The 16711-nt window shown below is 42.3% G+C and overlaps 1 protein-coding gene across 3 annotated transcripts; it reads right to left on the reverse strand.

Annotated features, from left to right (window-relative positions):
- Positions 1-2352: 2352 nt before the first annotated feature.
- Positions 2353-13822, reverse strand: LOC122540615 (G protein-activated inward rectifier potassium channel 3-like). Of its 3 annotated transcripts, none has more exons than XM_043676570.2 (4): positions 13579-13822; positions 9873-10090; positions 5992-7258; positions 2353-4846 (listed from the first exon to the last, which is right to left on the reverse strand). In XM_043676570.2, exons 2-4 carry the CDS (start codon positions 10086-10088, stop codon positions 4527-4529), a joined length of 1803 nt encoding a protein of 600 aa, XP_043532505.2. In that variant the 5' UTR covers positions 10089-10090; positions 13579-13822; the 3' UTR covers positions 2353-4526. The 3 variants fall into 3 exon arrangements, with proteins under 3 accessions (XP_043532505.2, XP_043532504.2, XP_043532503.2); XM_043676569.2 differs by having other exon boundaries at positions 9873-10096; XM_043676568.2 differs by lacking the exon at positions 13579-13822 and adding an exon at positions 13343-13563 and having other exon boundaries at positions 9873-10096.
- Between the last annotated feature and the right edge of the window lie 2889 nt (positions 13823-16711).

Below are 16711 nucleotides of genomic sequence, written 5' to 3' on the forward strand. Positions count from 1 at the left end.
ATCACCTCCATCCCCACCCCCATTCATCTTTTGTACTCTTTGCTACCTTCCCCCACCCTCCTCTCTGACCTATCACCTTCATCCCCACCCCCACTCACCTATTGTACTCCTTGCTACCTTCTCCCCATCCCCACCCCCCCATTTATCTTTCCATCCTGGAGGCTTCCTGCCTCTATTCCTGATGAAGGGCTTTTGTCTGAAACGTCGATTTTCCTGCTCCTCAGATGCTGCCTGACCTGCTGTGTCTTTCCAGCACCACCCTGATCTAACATCTGATGTCAGGCCAGGGAGTGGGCTGTGGTCAGTGCTGGAGAGCCAATGCAAGCCATCAGACGAATAGCATACTCTCAATTATGGAGCTGCAAGGACAGCGGTCAGTGGCCTGGTGTGTCAAAGTCAACATGAGGCTGGAGAGCAATTAATCCTGGGATCCATGAATAGTGGAGGGAAAAACCCGAAGCTGATAAGGAAAGCATGCTCTGTGGTGAGAGGTGTGGGAGATCCATGGCTTTGGGAGGGGGTCAGGAGCAGAAACATATGTTTAGCCAGGGACAAGACCAGCAACGGGGGAAAGCTGAGGTATGGGGAGAGGAGGTGGTACACAGAATGGGGGGGGGGGGCATAAAAGGTTATGGAATGGGGGGATTATTGAGCACCACCATGGCCTCTGGTGGTGAGGGACATATATAGAGTCAGGGTGGGCATCATCAAAGTGTAATGTCAGGGCTGTGGGGCAAAGAGGGAAGTTGGAGGCTGTGTTCTATATGGTGAGTTTCCACATAGGGACTATCAGTGGAAACAGGTTGTCCAAGAACAGCAAGGTAAAAGGGTGGTACAGCTGACCAGGATGAAGAGTGAGCTCTGAAGAGAAACCATTATTGGACTCGAGAAATTAACTCTTTCTCTCTCTTCCCAGATGCTGCCAGACCTGCTAAGTTTCTCCAGCATTTTCTGTTCTTATTTCAGATTTCCAACATCCACAGTCCTTGCTTTTAAATCAAGGTAAACAGGAGCAGGCCACTCAGCCCATTGAGCCCACTTCACAATTTGATATGAACATGGCTGATCATCCAACTCAGTACCTTGTTCCCACTTGATCTCCATATCCTTTGATCCCTGTAGCTGGAATAACTTTTTCTAACTCCTTTTCGACAACATATTCAATGTTTTGGCTTCGACCAGTTTCTGTGGTAGAGAATTCCACAGGCTCGCCACTCTACCTGTTAGAATTTTATAGGTTTCTAGAGATCCCTCCTCTATCTTCTAAACTCCAGTTGACATGATCTCTACTGATCCAGTCTATCTTCGTACATCAGATCTGCAAAACCTCCCTCCAGGAATCAGTCTGGTAAACCTTTGATGTTCTTCCCCCATCACCAGAACATCCTTCCTCAGATAACGAGACCAATACTGCACAAGTACTCCCGGTGTGGTCTCACCAGGGCCCTGTATAGTTGCAGCAAGACATCCTTGCTCCTGTACTCAAATTCTATTGCCACAATGGCCAGTGTACTATATGCCTTCTTCACTGCCTGCTGTACCTGCATGATTACTTTCAGGGACTGGCACACAAGGACATCTATGTGTCCTCGTACTTCCCCCTTTCCCGATCTATCACATAACAATCTGCCTTGCTGTCTTTGCTACAAACACTGATCCTTGATGAAAAAGAAGCTCGCAACTCAGGAGAGGACTCATAATGTAAAGTTATTGAACTCAGTATTGAGTCCAGAAGACTGTGAAGTGCGCAGTCAGAAGATATGGTGCTGTTTCTCCAACTTACATTGAGCTTTATTGGAAAAGTGCATCAGGACCAAGGACGTAAGTGTGGAGCTCTTTCATTATGGATAGAGGAAAGTTGTTTCTGTGACTGGATATTTACACTTTCATGCCTTATGGAGCAGAGGACGTCGAGGGGTGACCTGATGAGAAGTATAGATAGTGTCAATGGTAACTGTCTTTTCCCCCAGGATGGGGAATTTCAAGACTAGGTATGATATTTTCAAGGTGAGAGGAGAGAGATTTTTAAAAAGGCATGAGGCAAATTTTTACACAGAGGGTGGTTTGCTTGTGGAATGAACTTCCTGAGGAAGTGGTGGATGCAGGTACAATTACAACATTTAAAAGACATTTGGATGGATACACAAATACGAACGATTTGGAGGGATAAGGGCCAGGAGCAGGCAGGTGGGACTGGTTTAGTTTGGGATTATGTTCGGCATGGACTGGTTGGGCCGAAGGGTCTGTTTCTGTGCTGTATGACCCTCTATCCTCTATGCAACCAATCATTCTCCTGCCCCATCAAAGCTTCAGTGCAGCAAGTGAATTAGGAAGAATAATTAAAGACAGAAATTTGTATTTGTTCGTTGTTGTTTAACCCTGCACATCATTGAATAAAATGGATATATTTTAATCAATATATATGTAATGCTGATACAATTCCAGAATACAGTGAATGATACTTTACAATCAGATTGTGAACAATCAGACACTGAATCAAAGATCCAACAGAAAAGAACTTTCCAGCACCTATGTAAACATCTTTACAGCCTTAGCTAGGGCTATAGATGAGTTGTAATAAGAAGCAGCTATAGAGAGAAAAGGAACACAATGGTGCAGAAATTCCCGGGGGCTTGCACCGCTGGTGTTAGTCTATGTCACATTAATGTTTAACCCGCACCCAGACAGGATTAGGGACAGGATTATTCACTTTGATGAAGTGGTCTGGGTTAAATGTGGGAATTGCAACATTCCCCATTACTGAGAGCGCGGAGGACCAAGTTAAAGGATCTTCCCTTCCCAATGCAGTAAGTGGAGTTCTCAGGGTAATAAACTACCATGTAAAGGTCTCCTGTAGGCCTGACTTAGGCTACATCTCAGCTGAGATTTTCTAAGATTCTAAAAGGCAAAGTTTTTGATGTAACTAGCCAGACAATGCTTAGAGTCAGGTGGGTAGAAAGCCCATTCAAAGCCCCTTCCATTCTCATAGATATGGAATCATAGCCAATGAATCCTAGACCTGTCCAAAATGTCTTGCCTCCCTAATCTTATTATCCTCATTCCCAACCTCCACAGAGGTGGATAACAACCAGGCATTTGGTATGCTTGCCTTTATTGGTCAGTGCATTGAGTACAGGAGTTGGGAGGTCATGTTACAGCTGTATGGGACATTGGTTAGGCCACTCTTGGAATACTATATGCAATTCTGGTCTCCCTCCTACAGGAAAGATGTTGTGAAACTTAAAAGGGTTCAGAAAAGATTTACAAGGATGTTGCCAGGGTTGAAGGATTTGAGCTATAAGGAGAAGCTGAATAGATTGCAATTGTTTTCCCTGGAGCATCGGAGGCTGAGGGGTGACCTTATATAGGATTATAAAATCATGAGGGACATGGTTAGGGTAAATAGACAAGGTATTTTCCCCAAAGAGTCCAGAACTAGAGGGCATAGATTCAGAGTGAGAGGGGAAAGATTTATAAGGGGGTCAAAGGGCCAACCTTTTCACACAAAGGGTGTTGTATGTATGAATGAGTTGCCAGAGAGTGTAGTGGGGGCTGGTAAAATTACAACATTTGAGAAGCATCTGGATGGAGTCATGACCAGGAAAGGTTTAGACAGATATGGGCCAAATGCTGGCAAATGGGAGTAGACTAATTTAGGATATATCTGGTAGGCATGGATGAGTTGAACCGAAGGGTCTGTTTCCGTGTGTACGTGTCTATGACTCTAACCGTTCTTCAGTTTTCATGAGCCCAGGAATTTCCAAGCCATTGTAGGTTATGCACCATATTGCAACTTCTCTAATAGCTATTGAAACTGTGGTAACTTTAAAGTGAGATGGGCTCTGTTACTTGAATCCAGTTAATTCTCATAAGTGATAGCATAATGAAACAACATGCAGTCCCTGATTATGAATATCCAACTTACAGAGGTTTGTACTTACAAATGCAATCACATACAGGGGTGTGTAATATTAATTTTAAAGATCCAACTCACAAACGTTTCCTCATACTTAAGGTCAGATATTTTATATTGTCCTGCATTGTGTTCAGAAACCATTCGCAGCCTAGGGCTTGCCTGTATAGTATCACACCCCAATATGGAGGAACAATAAGGAAGCTTCATTCACAAAAGTTTCAAAACGTAGAATGAGGAAAGGCCATTCAGCCCAACAAGTCAAATGTTTACACAAACCACTTGCCATCTTATTTGTGGTTTCTTATCATATCCTCAAAATGACTCCCAATAATCCATTAAGTGCAAAATTAGAATATCTACCCACCCGACTTAGCAATCTTTCAACCTTAGACCTTTGTTTCCAATATATACCAGTATTGCAGACTTTGCAATAACAATGCTCCATTTCCTTTCCTATGTAGATCTTGCTGAAGGTCTTAGTCAAGTTCAGAGTAATTATTTCTACTCTGATCCTCAGTGGCTTTAAAGATTCTTCGATATCCTCCAGATTCTTCAATATCCTCCTGGTTTCAGAATGCTATTTTAATTAATTACAAGAAAATTGCAATCTTTAGTCATTCCCCACATCTTCTATGTTATTCTCTTCCATAATATTGGAATTCTCAGTCAAACTATGGCCCTGCTCTTTGGCACAGGAATGGTTCAGATTCTCCCAGTACAAACGGAGTGAGGACAGGTATGTTTTCTCTATTTCTTTTGCCTCATGCATGTCCTTGGCACTGCCTGGTGGCATCTGTACCTCAAATGTCTTGTCAAACTTGGTGTAATCAACTCGGAATGCACCTTTCTCTAAGAGGATGCAAGACTCAAACCGGTGGCCCCAGAGGATCTCATCTTCTTTATAGGAAGTCCTCGCTTGGCAGGTCATTCCTGTAAGTGAACAAAAGTAAAGGGCAACTCATCAGTCATTGACTTAGCTCTTTCATTTGTACATTTTACAGAGAAGTGTAGCTTGATTAAATATGTAGATAGGAGATCATAAGAAGCACCAGACCGTAAGAAATAGGAGCCAAAGCCAGCCATTGAGCCTGCTTCACCGTTCAACGAGAATCGTGATTGATCTGACCACTTTCAACTCCACTCTCTTACCTTTTCTCTATATCTTTTGATTCCCTTACTGAGTAAAAATCTGTCTGTTCTGTTTCAGCCTTGACTATACTAACCTCCCAGTTTTATCAGCCCTCTGCAGTAAAGAATCTACAGATTCACTACGCTTTGTGAGAAGAAATTCCTCTGCGCCTTTGTCTTATATGGGTGACACCTTATTATGCCCTCTGGAATTTGATCCTCCCACAAACAAAAACACCGACTCTGCATTTACCCTATTAAGTCACCAACTTATCCTAAATGTTTCAATAAGATCGCCTCTCATTCGTCTAAACTCCAATGATTACAGGCCCAACCTACTCAACCTCTCCCCACTAGACTGCCCCTCCATTCCTCAGAGCATGAGAAACTGGAGCAGGAGTAAGCCATCTAAACCCCTCAGCTTGCTCTGCCATTTAATAAGATGATGGCAGCTTTTCTCCATCGATTCTGTTTTCTCTCTGTATTCCCAAATCCATTAGTTCAATCAGTGTCAAATATCTATCAATCTTAGTCTGAAGTATGTTTGACATCATAGATTTCTAGGATAGAGAATTCCTAAGATCCACAACCCTTGAAGTAAAGAATGTTCTCACCTCACCTCTAAACAGTCACCTATCCTGAGAATATGACTCCTATAACTGAACATTCCAGCCAGAGAAATCAATCTCTCATACCAAGAAGTTGTACATTTCAATTAGTTCATCTCTCAATGTTCTAAATCTCCAGAGAATATTGAGGCACCATCCAAGGAGCAGGAGAAGCCAGACTCTCCTGCTCCTCGGGTGCTGCCTGACCTGCTGTGCTTCTCCAGCACCACACTCTCGACTCTGATCTTCAGCATCTGCAGTCCTCACTTTTTCCAGAAAATGTTGAACATTGTTCCACATTGTGGTGCATTTAAGAGGTTATGATAGGATGCAACTAACCTGTGGATTCCACTATGCCTTCCAGAATTACAATAATTTCAAACTGTTCCCTCTTCATTGACTCAGCACACATTACCCAGAATGGACTGTTCTCATTGATGATGTGGCTAATGGTCTGGGGTTCTACCAGGAACAGGCGGTCTTTCCCTGTGTCGTAGCCAAGGTTGATTTCTGTTTGATCTAGAGGTATGAATTCACCTTCCTTTGTTTGTCTGGATTTGATGAGTTTGGCCCTCAGTTTTGCATCAACCATGTGGCTTTCCCTCAGGTCACCAATTCTAAACATCAAGCAAAGTTCATCATCCCTGTGCGATATCACTGCATATTTACTAAACTTCAGAGTCTCGGCTCGCTTCTTGGGACGAGAGATCTTCACAAACACACAGCCCACCATCATGGCATCAATCATCGAACCAACGATGCATTGAGCTATGAGTAAAATGACACTTTCTGCACAATTCGATGTTACCATGCGAGACCCATAGCCAATTGTCCTTTGACTTTCAATTGATAACAGTAAGGCAGAAATGAAGCCATCCACATTTTCTAAGCAAGGTTTCCAATCAGTTTCACCTACATGGTTAATATCACCTCTAATGTATGCATCCAGGAAGTACAAAAACCCAAAAGTCACCCAAGTCAAAAGATAACACATCATGAAGACAAAGAGAAACCAGCGGTACTTCAAATCTACTACAGTAGTGAAAATGTCAAAAAGGAACTTGTGCTTCTCTTCAATGTGTCCAAGATTGACTTGGCATTTCCCATCTTTCATCACATAACGCTGTCGCTTCTGCTGATATGGAAACATGAACTGGTGCTGGTTGTCATTCATCAGTTTGCACCTTTGCTTTGGAGATCCGGGGTAAGATAAGACGCTTTTTGCTGAAACACGTAAATTCCGAGAATTGTTTGGAAGATTGGGTAAGCTGCCAGCATGCCTTGGGTACCACGTCTTGGAATTAACGTCTTGCAAATTTGAGCCCCTGTAATATATCCGACGGTGCCTGGAATGCTCATCCACATTGATGGCCACACTTAGTTTCTGCTTGGGGTTTGCGGTGGGGGCAGCTGGTGAGCAGTTTGTGTCTGGACCGAAATCTAAATACAGAGATGATGTGTCATTTGTTGTTTGTGTCTCGCGATTCTCTCTGCCAGCCAATGGTTTGAGGTTTGACATAATGCTCGTTCTTCCAGACGATGAGGAATCTCTATGTTGTGGAGATTTTGGAATCTCTCCCAATGTTTCTATCAACTTGGTTTCTGGCTATAAAGGAAAAGAAAATTATTGAAATATGCTTAACAATTATCTTTCCCTAAGCATTTCCATCTACAGTAATAAAATACATTTAAGGAAATTCTGACTTTGGGTGACAGATCCCTCCAAATGTCTTCAATGGAGACTGGAGATCTTTACAAAGGCTGCAAGCTTTGATCATGTATTGCCAGTTCAACCTTCCTACCCAAAGACAAAATTAACTTCTGCTGTCCTAGGATATGAGGGCAAATCGCAATGCTCATATCAAGACCACTTAACTCAATACAGACAACTGCTTCCACATGGGCTCCTCCTACTCTAAGACAAACCTATCCAGGCATCAGAGGGATTTGTTAATTTCAATTGGACGTTAGAGTCCACTAAATGAATTACTTGTCATAGTTTAATGCCTGTAAGGTAAATTTCTCTATGCTCTCTGTGTTGGAATCAAGAATCATTGCTTAAAAATGTGTTGCTGGAAAACTATCTGCTACTTTAGTTATCCCCTTTCCAATCCACATAAAGTTGTAGGACTAGTCTTGCCCTTGTGCCATAACTGGAAATCCTTTAAGACTCAAGCAAGCTAATTATGATCAGTCCCGATCTTCTCTCTTCTTTTTCACTTCATTCCGTTTTCCATTATGGGTCTTTTCACATTGGTAAAATGCTGGGGAATCACTCAAACTAGTTCACCTTTTGATTTCAATTTCATAATCTGAACACTAAGCACAAATAAGGTCAACTTGGACGTAACAGCAGTGGTTATCCAAACTTCTGACAACTATGTATTTGTGTCTGGATTTGACTGAAAGTGCAGTCTGTAAATCTCAATGCTATACCTTGCTGTATCTACTCTTGATTCTAAGGTTCACAAAATCAAGCGATTAATTTTAATTTACTAACATTACTAGGGATGAAACAATCCTGGACAGTGGAACAAAATGGATGGTAATGAATCAAAATATAACCCTTCATTTTTTTCTATGCACTTTAACTGAAAGGGAACATGGGGCTAATGTAGAATGGTCTGCTATCACCTATTTGGAAGTTAATAGCCCAAGATCAGTTTCATAGTCGAAAAGTGTGGCACTGGAAAAGCACAGCTTATGCCTGAAACGTCAACTCTCCTGCCCCTTTGGATGCTCCCAGACTGGCTGTGCTTTTCCAGCACCACACTTTTCGACTCTGATCTCCAGCATCTGCAATCCTTGCTTTCTACAAGATCAATTTTGTCTCCATCTCATGAAGGGGAGAGGCATACCAGCAGTAACTTACAACGTATTAGACAAAGAGGTTTCTTTCTCTCTATTTCTCCTTAAAGGTGCTGATTTTAATGAGAGCTAGCCATGAGTACCCACTAAATATTTACCTAACCTGATGCCCCTGGCGCCTTCTGTTCTCGCTGACAAGAATGACCCACTCCTGATAATACACCCATTCTCCCTGCAGTGGTTGGCAGACAGTTATTGAGAGCCACACCTTACTGTTAATGCAGAGTATTGATCCTGTATCTACATGAGTTTCCTCCAGGTACTCCGGTTTCTTCCCACAATCCAAAGATGCGCAGGTTAGGTGGATTGGCAATGCTAAATTGCCCCCAAGTGTCCAGGGATGTGACGGTTAGGTGGATTAGCCATGGCAAATGTGGCGTTACAGGAATAGGGTGGGGGATGGTGTGGGTATGGATGGGTTGGTGCAGACTCAATGGGTCAAATGGCCTCTATCTGCATTAAAGGGATTTTATGATTCTAAGATTTTAACATCTGCCTAAAAAGAGGAGGTCTGAACTTTCTCATTGGCGCTAGTATCACACCATACAATGTCTTTATCCAACAGGTCTTCTTGTGGGGGGTGGGCTTTTATTCAAAACTGAAAATGTGAGGCTGGAAAAGTGCAGCAGGTCAGGCATCATCCAAGGAACAGGAGAATCGACGTTTCGGGCATAAGCCCTTCTTCAGGAAGAAGGGCTTATGCCCGAAACGTCGATTCTCCTGTTCCTTGGATGCTGCCTGACCTGCTGTGCTTTTCCAGCAACACATTTTCAGCTCTGATCTCCAGCATCTGCAGCCCTCACTTTCTCTCAAAGATTTTATTCAAAACTGGTGAGCCTTTCATTTTTGGTCTGTTTTTAATTACTCAAGTTAGAGGTTAGGCAATGACATAGTGGTATTATCACTAGATGATTAATCCAGAGACCCAGGTAATGTTCTGGGGACCTTGATTTAAATCTCACTGCAGTAGATAGTGGAATTTGATTTCAATAATAATCTGGAAATAAAAGTCTAATGATAACCATGAATCCATTGCAGATTGTCAGGAATAAACCATCTAGTTCACTCATGCCCTGTAGGAAAGGAAATCTACCATCTTTACTTGATCTGGCCTACATGTGACTCCAGACCCACAGCAATGTGGTTTTCTCTCAACTGCCCTTTGGGTAACTAGGGATGCGCAATAAATGCCAGTCTCACCAACAATGCCCTAAACCCATGAAAGAAAGAAAAATAGGTCAAGTCACAATTTGGGATGGCTTTGCTTGGAGATTTATATATCTCTCCTGGCCAGTCTGAACAACAAAAACATTTTCTCCTTTAGCTCTAGTAATTTCAATACATTTACTTACCTTTACTGAAAACGTTCCATATTGACCTGAGTCCATTGGAATCCTTGGGAGATAGGCCAACAAGTGTTTGCCTTTCGGAGTTTGGGCAGGAGGTATTGAATAGCGAAGCCTTTTCTGCTCCTTGCAGTTTGTTGGTGCAGCACTGATACGATGATATGTGTGGATCTCATTGTTCCTGTACAGGTCCATGCTAGAACTCACAGCGATAGTTTTCATGGCTATTACTTACGATAGGGTACAAAGCAGAGTGTTACTTCCCGAAGATCTGTCCTAAAGAAGAATCTATCATTCTTATACTAAAGGCAACTATGTTAATTTACCTTTTCTTTCCCCATTGGTTTAAGTCTGTGTTTTCTTTACAAATATATGTATTTCATGATCACTGGAAAATTTGGCCAGCAGTGTTCCTAATAATTGTAAAGAATTATCTTCTTAAAGAATAATCTTTTAAAGACCAGCTCTTCTTTCCTCATTGGCCTCTACAAAGTTATTGTTGCTGCGCCTTTCTGGACAACTACACAGGGCCTCCTCTTAATTGAGTAATCTGGAATTCACTGTTGTTCCCTTCCCTGTACCAAATAAAAGGGAAATCTACCAGGAAACCGTGTCATCCCGACATCCATTCAGACTGTGGGAGAACTCTCTTGAAATAGAATTGTTTAATGAATTTATCACATTTTCTTTTTGCCATGGGAAGGTCCTGGTCTCTGTTTGGTGTCAGTCCTCAGATTGATGTATTGAACCTACCATGTCATGGATATCAGGCTTGGACCTATATGTGCAGTATTCCATAGGTGCTACTCAAATAAGTCTCCTTAAATTTCTATCTTCTTACAAATGATTCATCGACAACACTCAGACAACTAATGGGTTCTTGGCACTTTATTCTATCATTCTCTAGATTCCACAAACAAGAGGGGTAAATTGTGGAACAAATGGATAAATTCACCTCAAAGGTTTTCAGCATGTTTTGTGATATTTACAAATCAACTGCTTAATAATGGTCTTTATTGGTAGCTCATTATTGATCCTTGCCATTTGGAATGACACACTGGCTCAGTGGTTAACACTGCTGCCTCACAGTGCCAGGTACCTGGGTTTGATTCCACCCTCAGGTGACTATCTGTATGGAGTTTGCACATTCTCTCCATGTCTGTGTGGTTTCCTCCTGGTGCTCTGGTTTCCTTCCACAGTCCAAAGATGCGCTGATTAGGTGGATTGGCCATGGGGAGTGCAGCGTTACAGGGATACGACAGGGTCAGGGGGTGGGTCTGGGTGGGAAGCTCTTCCGAGGATCAGTGTAAACTCAATGGGCTGAATGGCTTGCTTCCACACTGTAGGAATTCTTTGATTTCAAAAATTGTTTAATGTTTACGCTGAAACAAAGACCAGGAATTAAAACATGAATCAGATTTTTCCATAAAGGTTTCTTTTGGTGTGGAGCACTGCACTTCACATTTTATTATCTTTCTTTTGTATACAGGATGCACTCCTGTATCTGTCACACCTACCTCCTGTGATTTGGTGCACCACATATCACTACTGGCAAGAGGTTGCAATCACAATGTGACAAATTTACATAGGTAGATTTCATTATAAATGTGGACACAAAAGTTTAAGACAGAAATATATAAATAAAGATAAACAACATGAGTTAAATGTGTCCTGAAATACATTTATGTGCCCTAATACAATTATTTCCCACTATAACTTGAACTGACCTGACCATGACTGTCATAGATCAAAGTAACACCAACAAAAATTAATAACCGTTTTATCTATTTAATTTCTTAAGTGATAGCCATTCCTTTCAATTACCTTTTTATATGTTGTAGCCAATTATTTTAAAAGATGCAGGATTAATATGTGCTATGATGTTCAATGAAAAGCGAAAGACCACTCAACATAGAGTCATAGAGTCATGCAGCACAGAAACAGACACTTCGGTCCAACCAGTCCATGCTGATTGTGATCCCAAACTAAGCTAGTCCCACCTGCCTGCTCCGGGCTAACTATCCATCTAAACCTTTCCTATTCATGTACTTATCCAAATATCTTTAAAAAGTTGTAATTGTACCCACCTACCTCATTGACTAAGATTCTCCTCCTCTGATTAATATCTCTTTATGTGGCTCAAAGTCATATTTCCTTTCATAGAATGTTTTAGCTTAAAGGCGCTATATAAATGTGATTTGTTGTAACAGTGGGAAACATTGAATATGACTGTTTGAAACTCCTCCATGATTTAGTTTAACTCAGGTACAAAACCTTCCTAAACTAGTCAGGTTACTGCCACCATTCAGACTCGGGATGTAGTAATGTTGTTTGACCACATCAAGTGCTTGTCCATTCCTGACATGACATGCTGGTTAGTTGGCAACAGAAATTTCTCATTCAGCCTCAAATAATATAAACAGTTACATGTTTATGTTCAGATTATGAAACGTTATGCAATCAGAAAATTTAACTTAAGCTGACAGTGAAAGCGCTGTTTTATTTATCCTCATCTGGAACAAGTGACAGTACCTTTCTTTCCTGATCATTTTTCAAAGTGAAAATTCTGCTCCCAGAAATGGTTCACTTTCCAATTCTGACACCTACTGCAGCTCTAAACACTCCCAGATCAATTGAAGCAGTGTCAGAGGACAGCTGCCCCGACAGCTCATGGCCATACAAAATAAAAACATGAAGAGACCATTTGGCCCCTCAAACTGCTTCGCCATTCAAGGGCACCATGACTGATCCAACTTTCCGCATGTCACTTTCCTGTGTTTTCCCCATAACTCTTGATTCCCTGACTAATCAAGAATCTCTCTTAGTTTGAAATATACAAAAGGTCTCTGCCCAAACCACAGAACAACATCTCACCTCTTGTCACCATATGACTCATGTTTTCCAGTTTCAATTCCGCAACGTGATCTACTCCGGTCAGGTGATTTATTCCAGTCTGATTGAGACCAACTTTAAGGAAACTAGGTTTCTAAGAGATTTTACTGCAGATCATTGTTAATACAATGATAGACAGCACGGTGGCACAGTGGTTAGCACTGCTGCCTCACAGCTCCAGAGACCCGGGTTCAATTCCCAACTCAGGCGACTGACTGTGTGGAGTTTGCACATTCTCCCTGTGTCTGCCTGGGTTTCCTCCGGGTGCTCCGGTTTCCTCCCACAGTCCAAAGATGTGCAGGTCAGGTGAATTGGCCATGCTAAATTGCCCGTAGTGTTAGGTAAAGGGGTAAATGTAGGGGAATGGGTGGGTTGCGCTTCAGCGGGTTGGTGTGGACTTGTTGGGCTGAAGGGCCTGTTTCCACACTGTAAGTAATCTAATTGTCTCACTGTAATTTGTTTCTCAACAATCCCCACAAATTGTCTACATCACATAGGTGTTATTGAGAAATTTCAGAAAATACCGATTATCGTTTGATTACTAATCCTGATACAGCATGCAAATATCAGAATATTATCTGTACCTTGAGAAGGCTGGTCTGTTACAATGACAGCATCGCCGCCTTGAAGCCATAATGTGTGCATTTTCAAGTCCCACCTGCTCCTGAGCTGTGTAATAACATTTCTGAACAGCTTGATTAGATAATTGCTCTTCACACTTTTTCACAAAAGCTAGTTGGATGAGTAAAAGTGCACTACGTAAAATGTTAACTTTCACAAAGAGACACACAAGGTAGATCACGTTCTTTAAATAAAGTACCTGCTGCAATTCAGTTCCACTCGAAATCCACTACCGTATTTGAACCGATTCTGGTGTTTCAAGACAAACATGTAAAGACAATTCTTGCAGTCTCCCCCCAGCTTCTCTCCAGAAAGAACCAAGCTGACCGAAAACACAAAAGAAATCTCAATCCCAGTGTTCAGCCTGATACATGTCCAAAGACAGATTTACTTTTTTTTCTCCCGTGTGGAGTGATGCCTTTGGGAAGATATCGAGAGCTGGAAGCGATGACTGAGGCTCCTTATTAATCTGCCTCAATGTCACGCAGCATTACTTCAAGATAAGTTAATCAGAAAGGTTAGACTTGGGAAGAATTCTACAGTGAATTCAGTACAGGCCACTGTCAGAGACTGACAGAGATCTCTTAACTAGTATTATTTCCTCTCAAACCCAATGGTCAGTGCACATTTAAACCATGCACAATCCTGGGCGAGATGTGGAGGTGCCAGTGTTGGACAGGAGTGGGCAAAGTTAAAAATCGCACAACACCAGGTTATAGTCCAACAGGTTTATTTGGAAGTAGTAGTTTTCGGAGCACTGTTCCTTCATCAGGTAGCTAGCTACAAGATTGCGTACCAAAATATTGCAACACAGAAACAGGCCTGATAACCTAATGCCAGTGTTCATTCTCCATCTGAAATCTGCCCACTCACGTTCAACCAAACTCATCAATCTCAATTGTTGGGATCAGTTCCATAGGATACGGATAATCCTTTCTATTCAGTTTGACACTGAGGAACTTGGACATATCATGGATCACACACTGGTCATTCAAGTTTGGCCTCAGAATTCTTCCAAATCCATCTTCTGTCGACGTAATGTAAGTTTCCATTGGTTGGAGAACAATCTCAAATCGCGTCTGCATGGGTAAAGATCCAAATACATCCCATTCATTGCTGGATTGGTGCACTCATAGAAACAATAAAATGAGGAACAGGAGTAGGCCATTCAACCCTTCAAGCCTTTCTGCTATTCAAAATGATTATGGATGATTACCCAACTCGGGATCCTGATTCCTTTTTTGCCCCATGCCCTTTGATCCCATTAAACTTAATAACCATAACTTCTTCTTGAAAGCATTCAATGTTTGACTTCAACTGCTTTCTGTATTAGTGAATTTCACAGGCTCATGATTCTCTGAGTGAATAAATTTCTCTTCATCTCAGTTCTAAATGACCAATTCCATATCCTTAGACAGAGACCCCTGCTTCAAAAAATCCCTACAGCACAGGAGGAGGCCAACTGAGTCTGCACTGACCCTCTGTAGAGCATCCCACCAAGACCCATCCCATTCTTGTAACCTTGCATTTCCTATGGCCAATACACCTAGCCGGCACATCCCTGGATACAATGGGGAAATTTAGCACGGCCAATCCACCTAACCTGCATATCTTCAGACTGTGGTTGGAAACCAGAGCACCTGGAGGAAACCTACGCAGCCTCTGGGAGAATGTGCAAACTCCACACAGACAGTTGCCCAAGACTGGAATCAAATTTGGGTCCCTGGCACTGTGAGGCAGCAGTGCTAACCACTGAGTCACCACACCATCCTGTCAACTCCTCAGTAATCAGGAACATCCTTCCTCCATTAACCCCGACTAATCCAATTAGATTTTTTAAGGTTTTTATGAGATCCCTCCTCAGTCGTCCAAACTGCAGTGAATACAGCCCTGACTGATCAAGCCTCTCTTCATACATCAGTCCCACCATCCCAGGAATCAGTCTGGTCAGGGTCTGAAATCTTGTAAAGGTGAGGCACCCAGAGAAGCTACAGCACCCGGTAAGCAAGTGGGAGTATGATTCAACCAGATGGTGCCCTGTCCACCAGTTCTATTAAGTTGAATGAAAAATAATGCAAGAAGTAGCCAAGCCACCAGTGGTGTGTGGGAGGCATTCTGCAGGTCAGCCTTTGACTGAAACACCCAAGTAGGGATGAAGTCTCAGGCAGCCCGATTGGATATCTGCCACTGCAGCCTGGTGCTCGGTGCCCATTTAGCTGATCATAACCCAACATCAACCCCACCCTATGTCACCTCAAAACCCATCCCAACAAGAATCATCCAATCAGGAATCACTCAGTGAGGCTCTTCATAACTGTCTGCCTACAACTCATGGACCTGCATTGATCAAAAGAGCCAAGGTGGAGACAGGATTGGGAGGCTGTTGTGCCTGCAGAGCTCTGAATTTTCCAGGCCCACATCCCAAAACATTGAGCGCCAGCATTCACCAGAAAAAGAAGACGTTTCTATTGTCCATCAGTATCAAACCCACTGTGACACAGCCTGCTCGCCCCAACTCTGTCCCATGCCCCCACCCCCATCCTTTCCAAACCCCTACGCCATCAAGGTTCTGATGGGAAAAGCCAGTCAGAAATGAGATTGCCACAACTATTTGTAGTCTAATTGGCTGTGTTTTGGATAATCCTGCTGTGGAGAAATGGTTCTACATTACTACTGCTGGTTATTGTACAGGACATTGAGGAAGACATGTGTGTATAACAGAGGCTGCAATAGGAAAATCTTCAGTCAGGGATATACTGTGAATAGAAATGACCTGGAACAACACTGGGTCAACTACATTCATGATGTCACTAAAGGTTAATCCCTGTTATTGAGCTAATTGGATCACATTAGGCTATTAGCTACTGATGTTAAAAAGATCCAGTCTCGCATATTTACTGTGGACATGACATCTGCAATAAACTGATTGTGGATAATTGTTCGTATTTAATTGTAAACTCCCTTTTTCACATTGTAGACGTGTTTAGAGTATAACTCTTCCTCCTTTTTGAATCACCAGGTCACACGCTGTTTACCTGACATTTAATTCACACTTCTCACTCTGCCGTTCCCTACCCACACACTTTTCTTCATTCCCCCTGTTCAAGTTGATTGTGCCCTTCTTCCATCCCTCACTGTCACCCATCTTCCTGTTGTCTACTCCACTAGCAATCGGAAATACTAATCCTACCCTCCCCCAGTTCAAATTGCATTTCCTACCATTGCTACAAGTAAGTGGAGGCTTCCTTCTCCTCTGCCCACTTCACTCAAATATCGTTCTTCCTGGTTATCTTATTTTCAACTATTTGTAGTTTTGTTACTTCACCAAACGT

Source organism: Chiloscyllium plagiosum, unplaced genomic scaffold, assembly GCF_037043375.1.
Source record: "Chiloscyllium plagiosum isolate Xiang-an unplaced genomic scaffold, Cpla_swu_hap1 HiC_scaffold_29, whole genome shotgun sequence".
NCBI lineage: Eukaryota > Metazoa > Chordata > Chondrichthyes > Orectolobiformes > Hemiscylliidae > Chiloscyllium > Chiloscyllium plagiosum.

Bases quoted from the DNA above. Each gene is read 5' to 3' on its own strand.
- LOC122540615 (XM_043676568.2), bottom strand. From the start codon at position 13,403: ATGCACACATTATGGCTTCAAGGCGGCGATGCTGTCATTGTAACAGAC. The intron at 10,097-13,342 runs GTACAGATAATA...CCCTATCGTAAG, and splicing joins AACAGACCAGCCTTCTCAAG to TAATAGCCATGAAAACTATC. The intron at 4,847-5,991 runs GTTAGTTGCATC...GTTCACTTACAG, and splicing joins AGGCATAGTGGAATCCACAG to GAATGACCTGCCAAGCGAGG.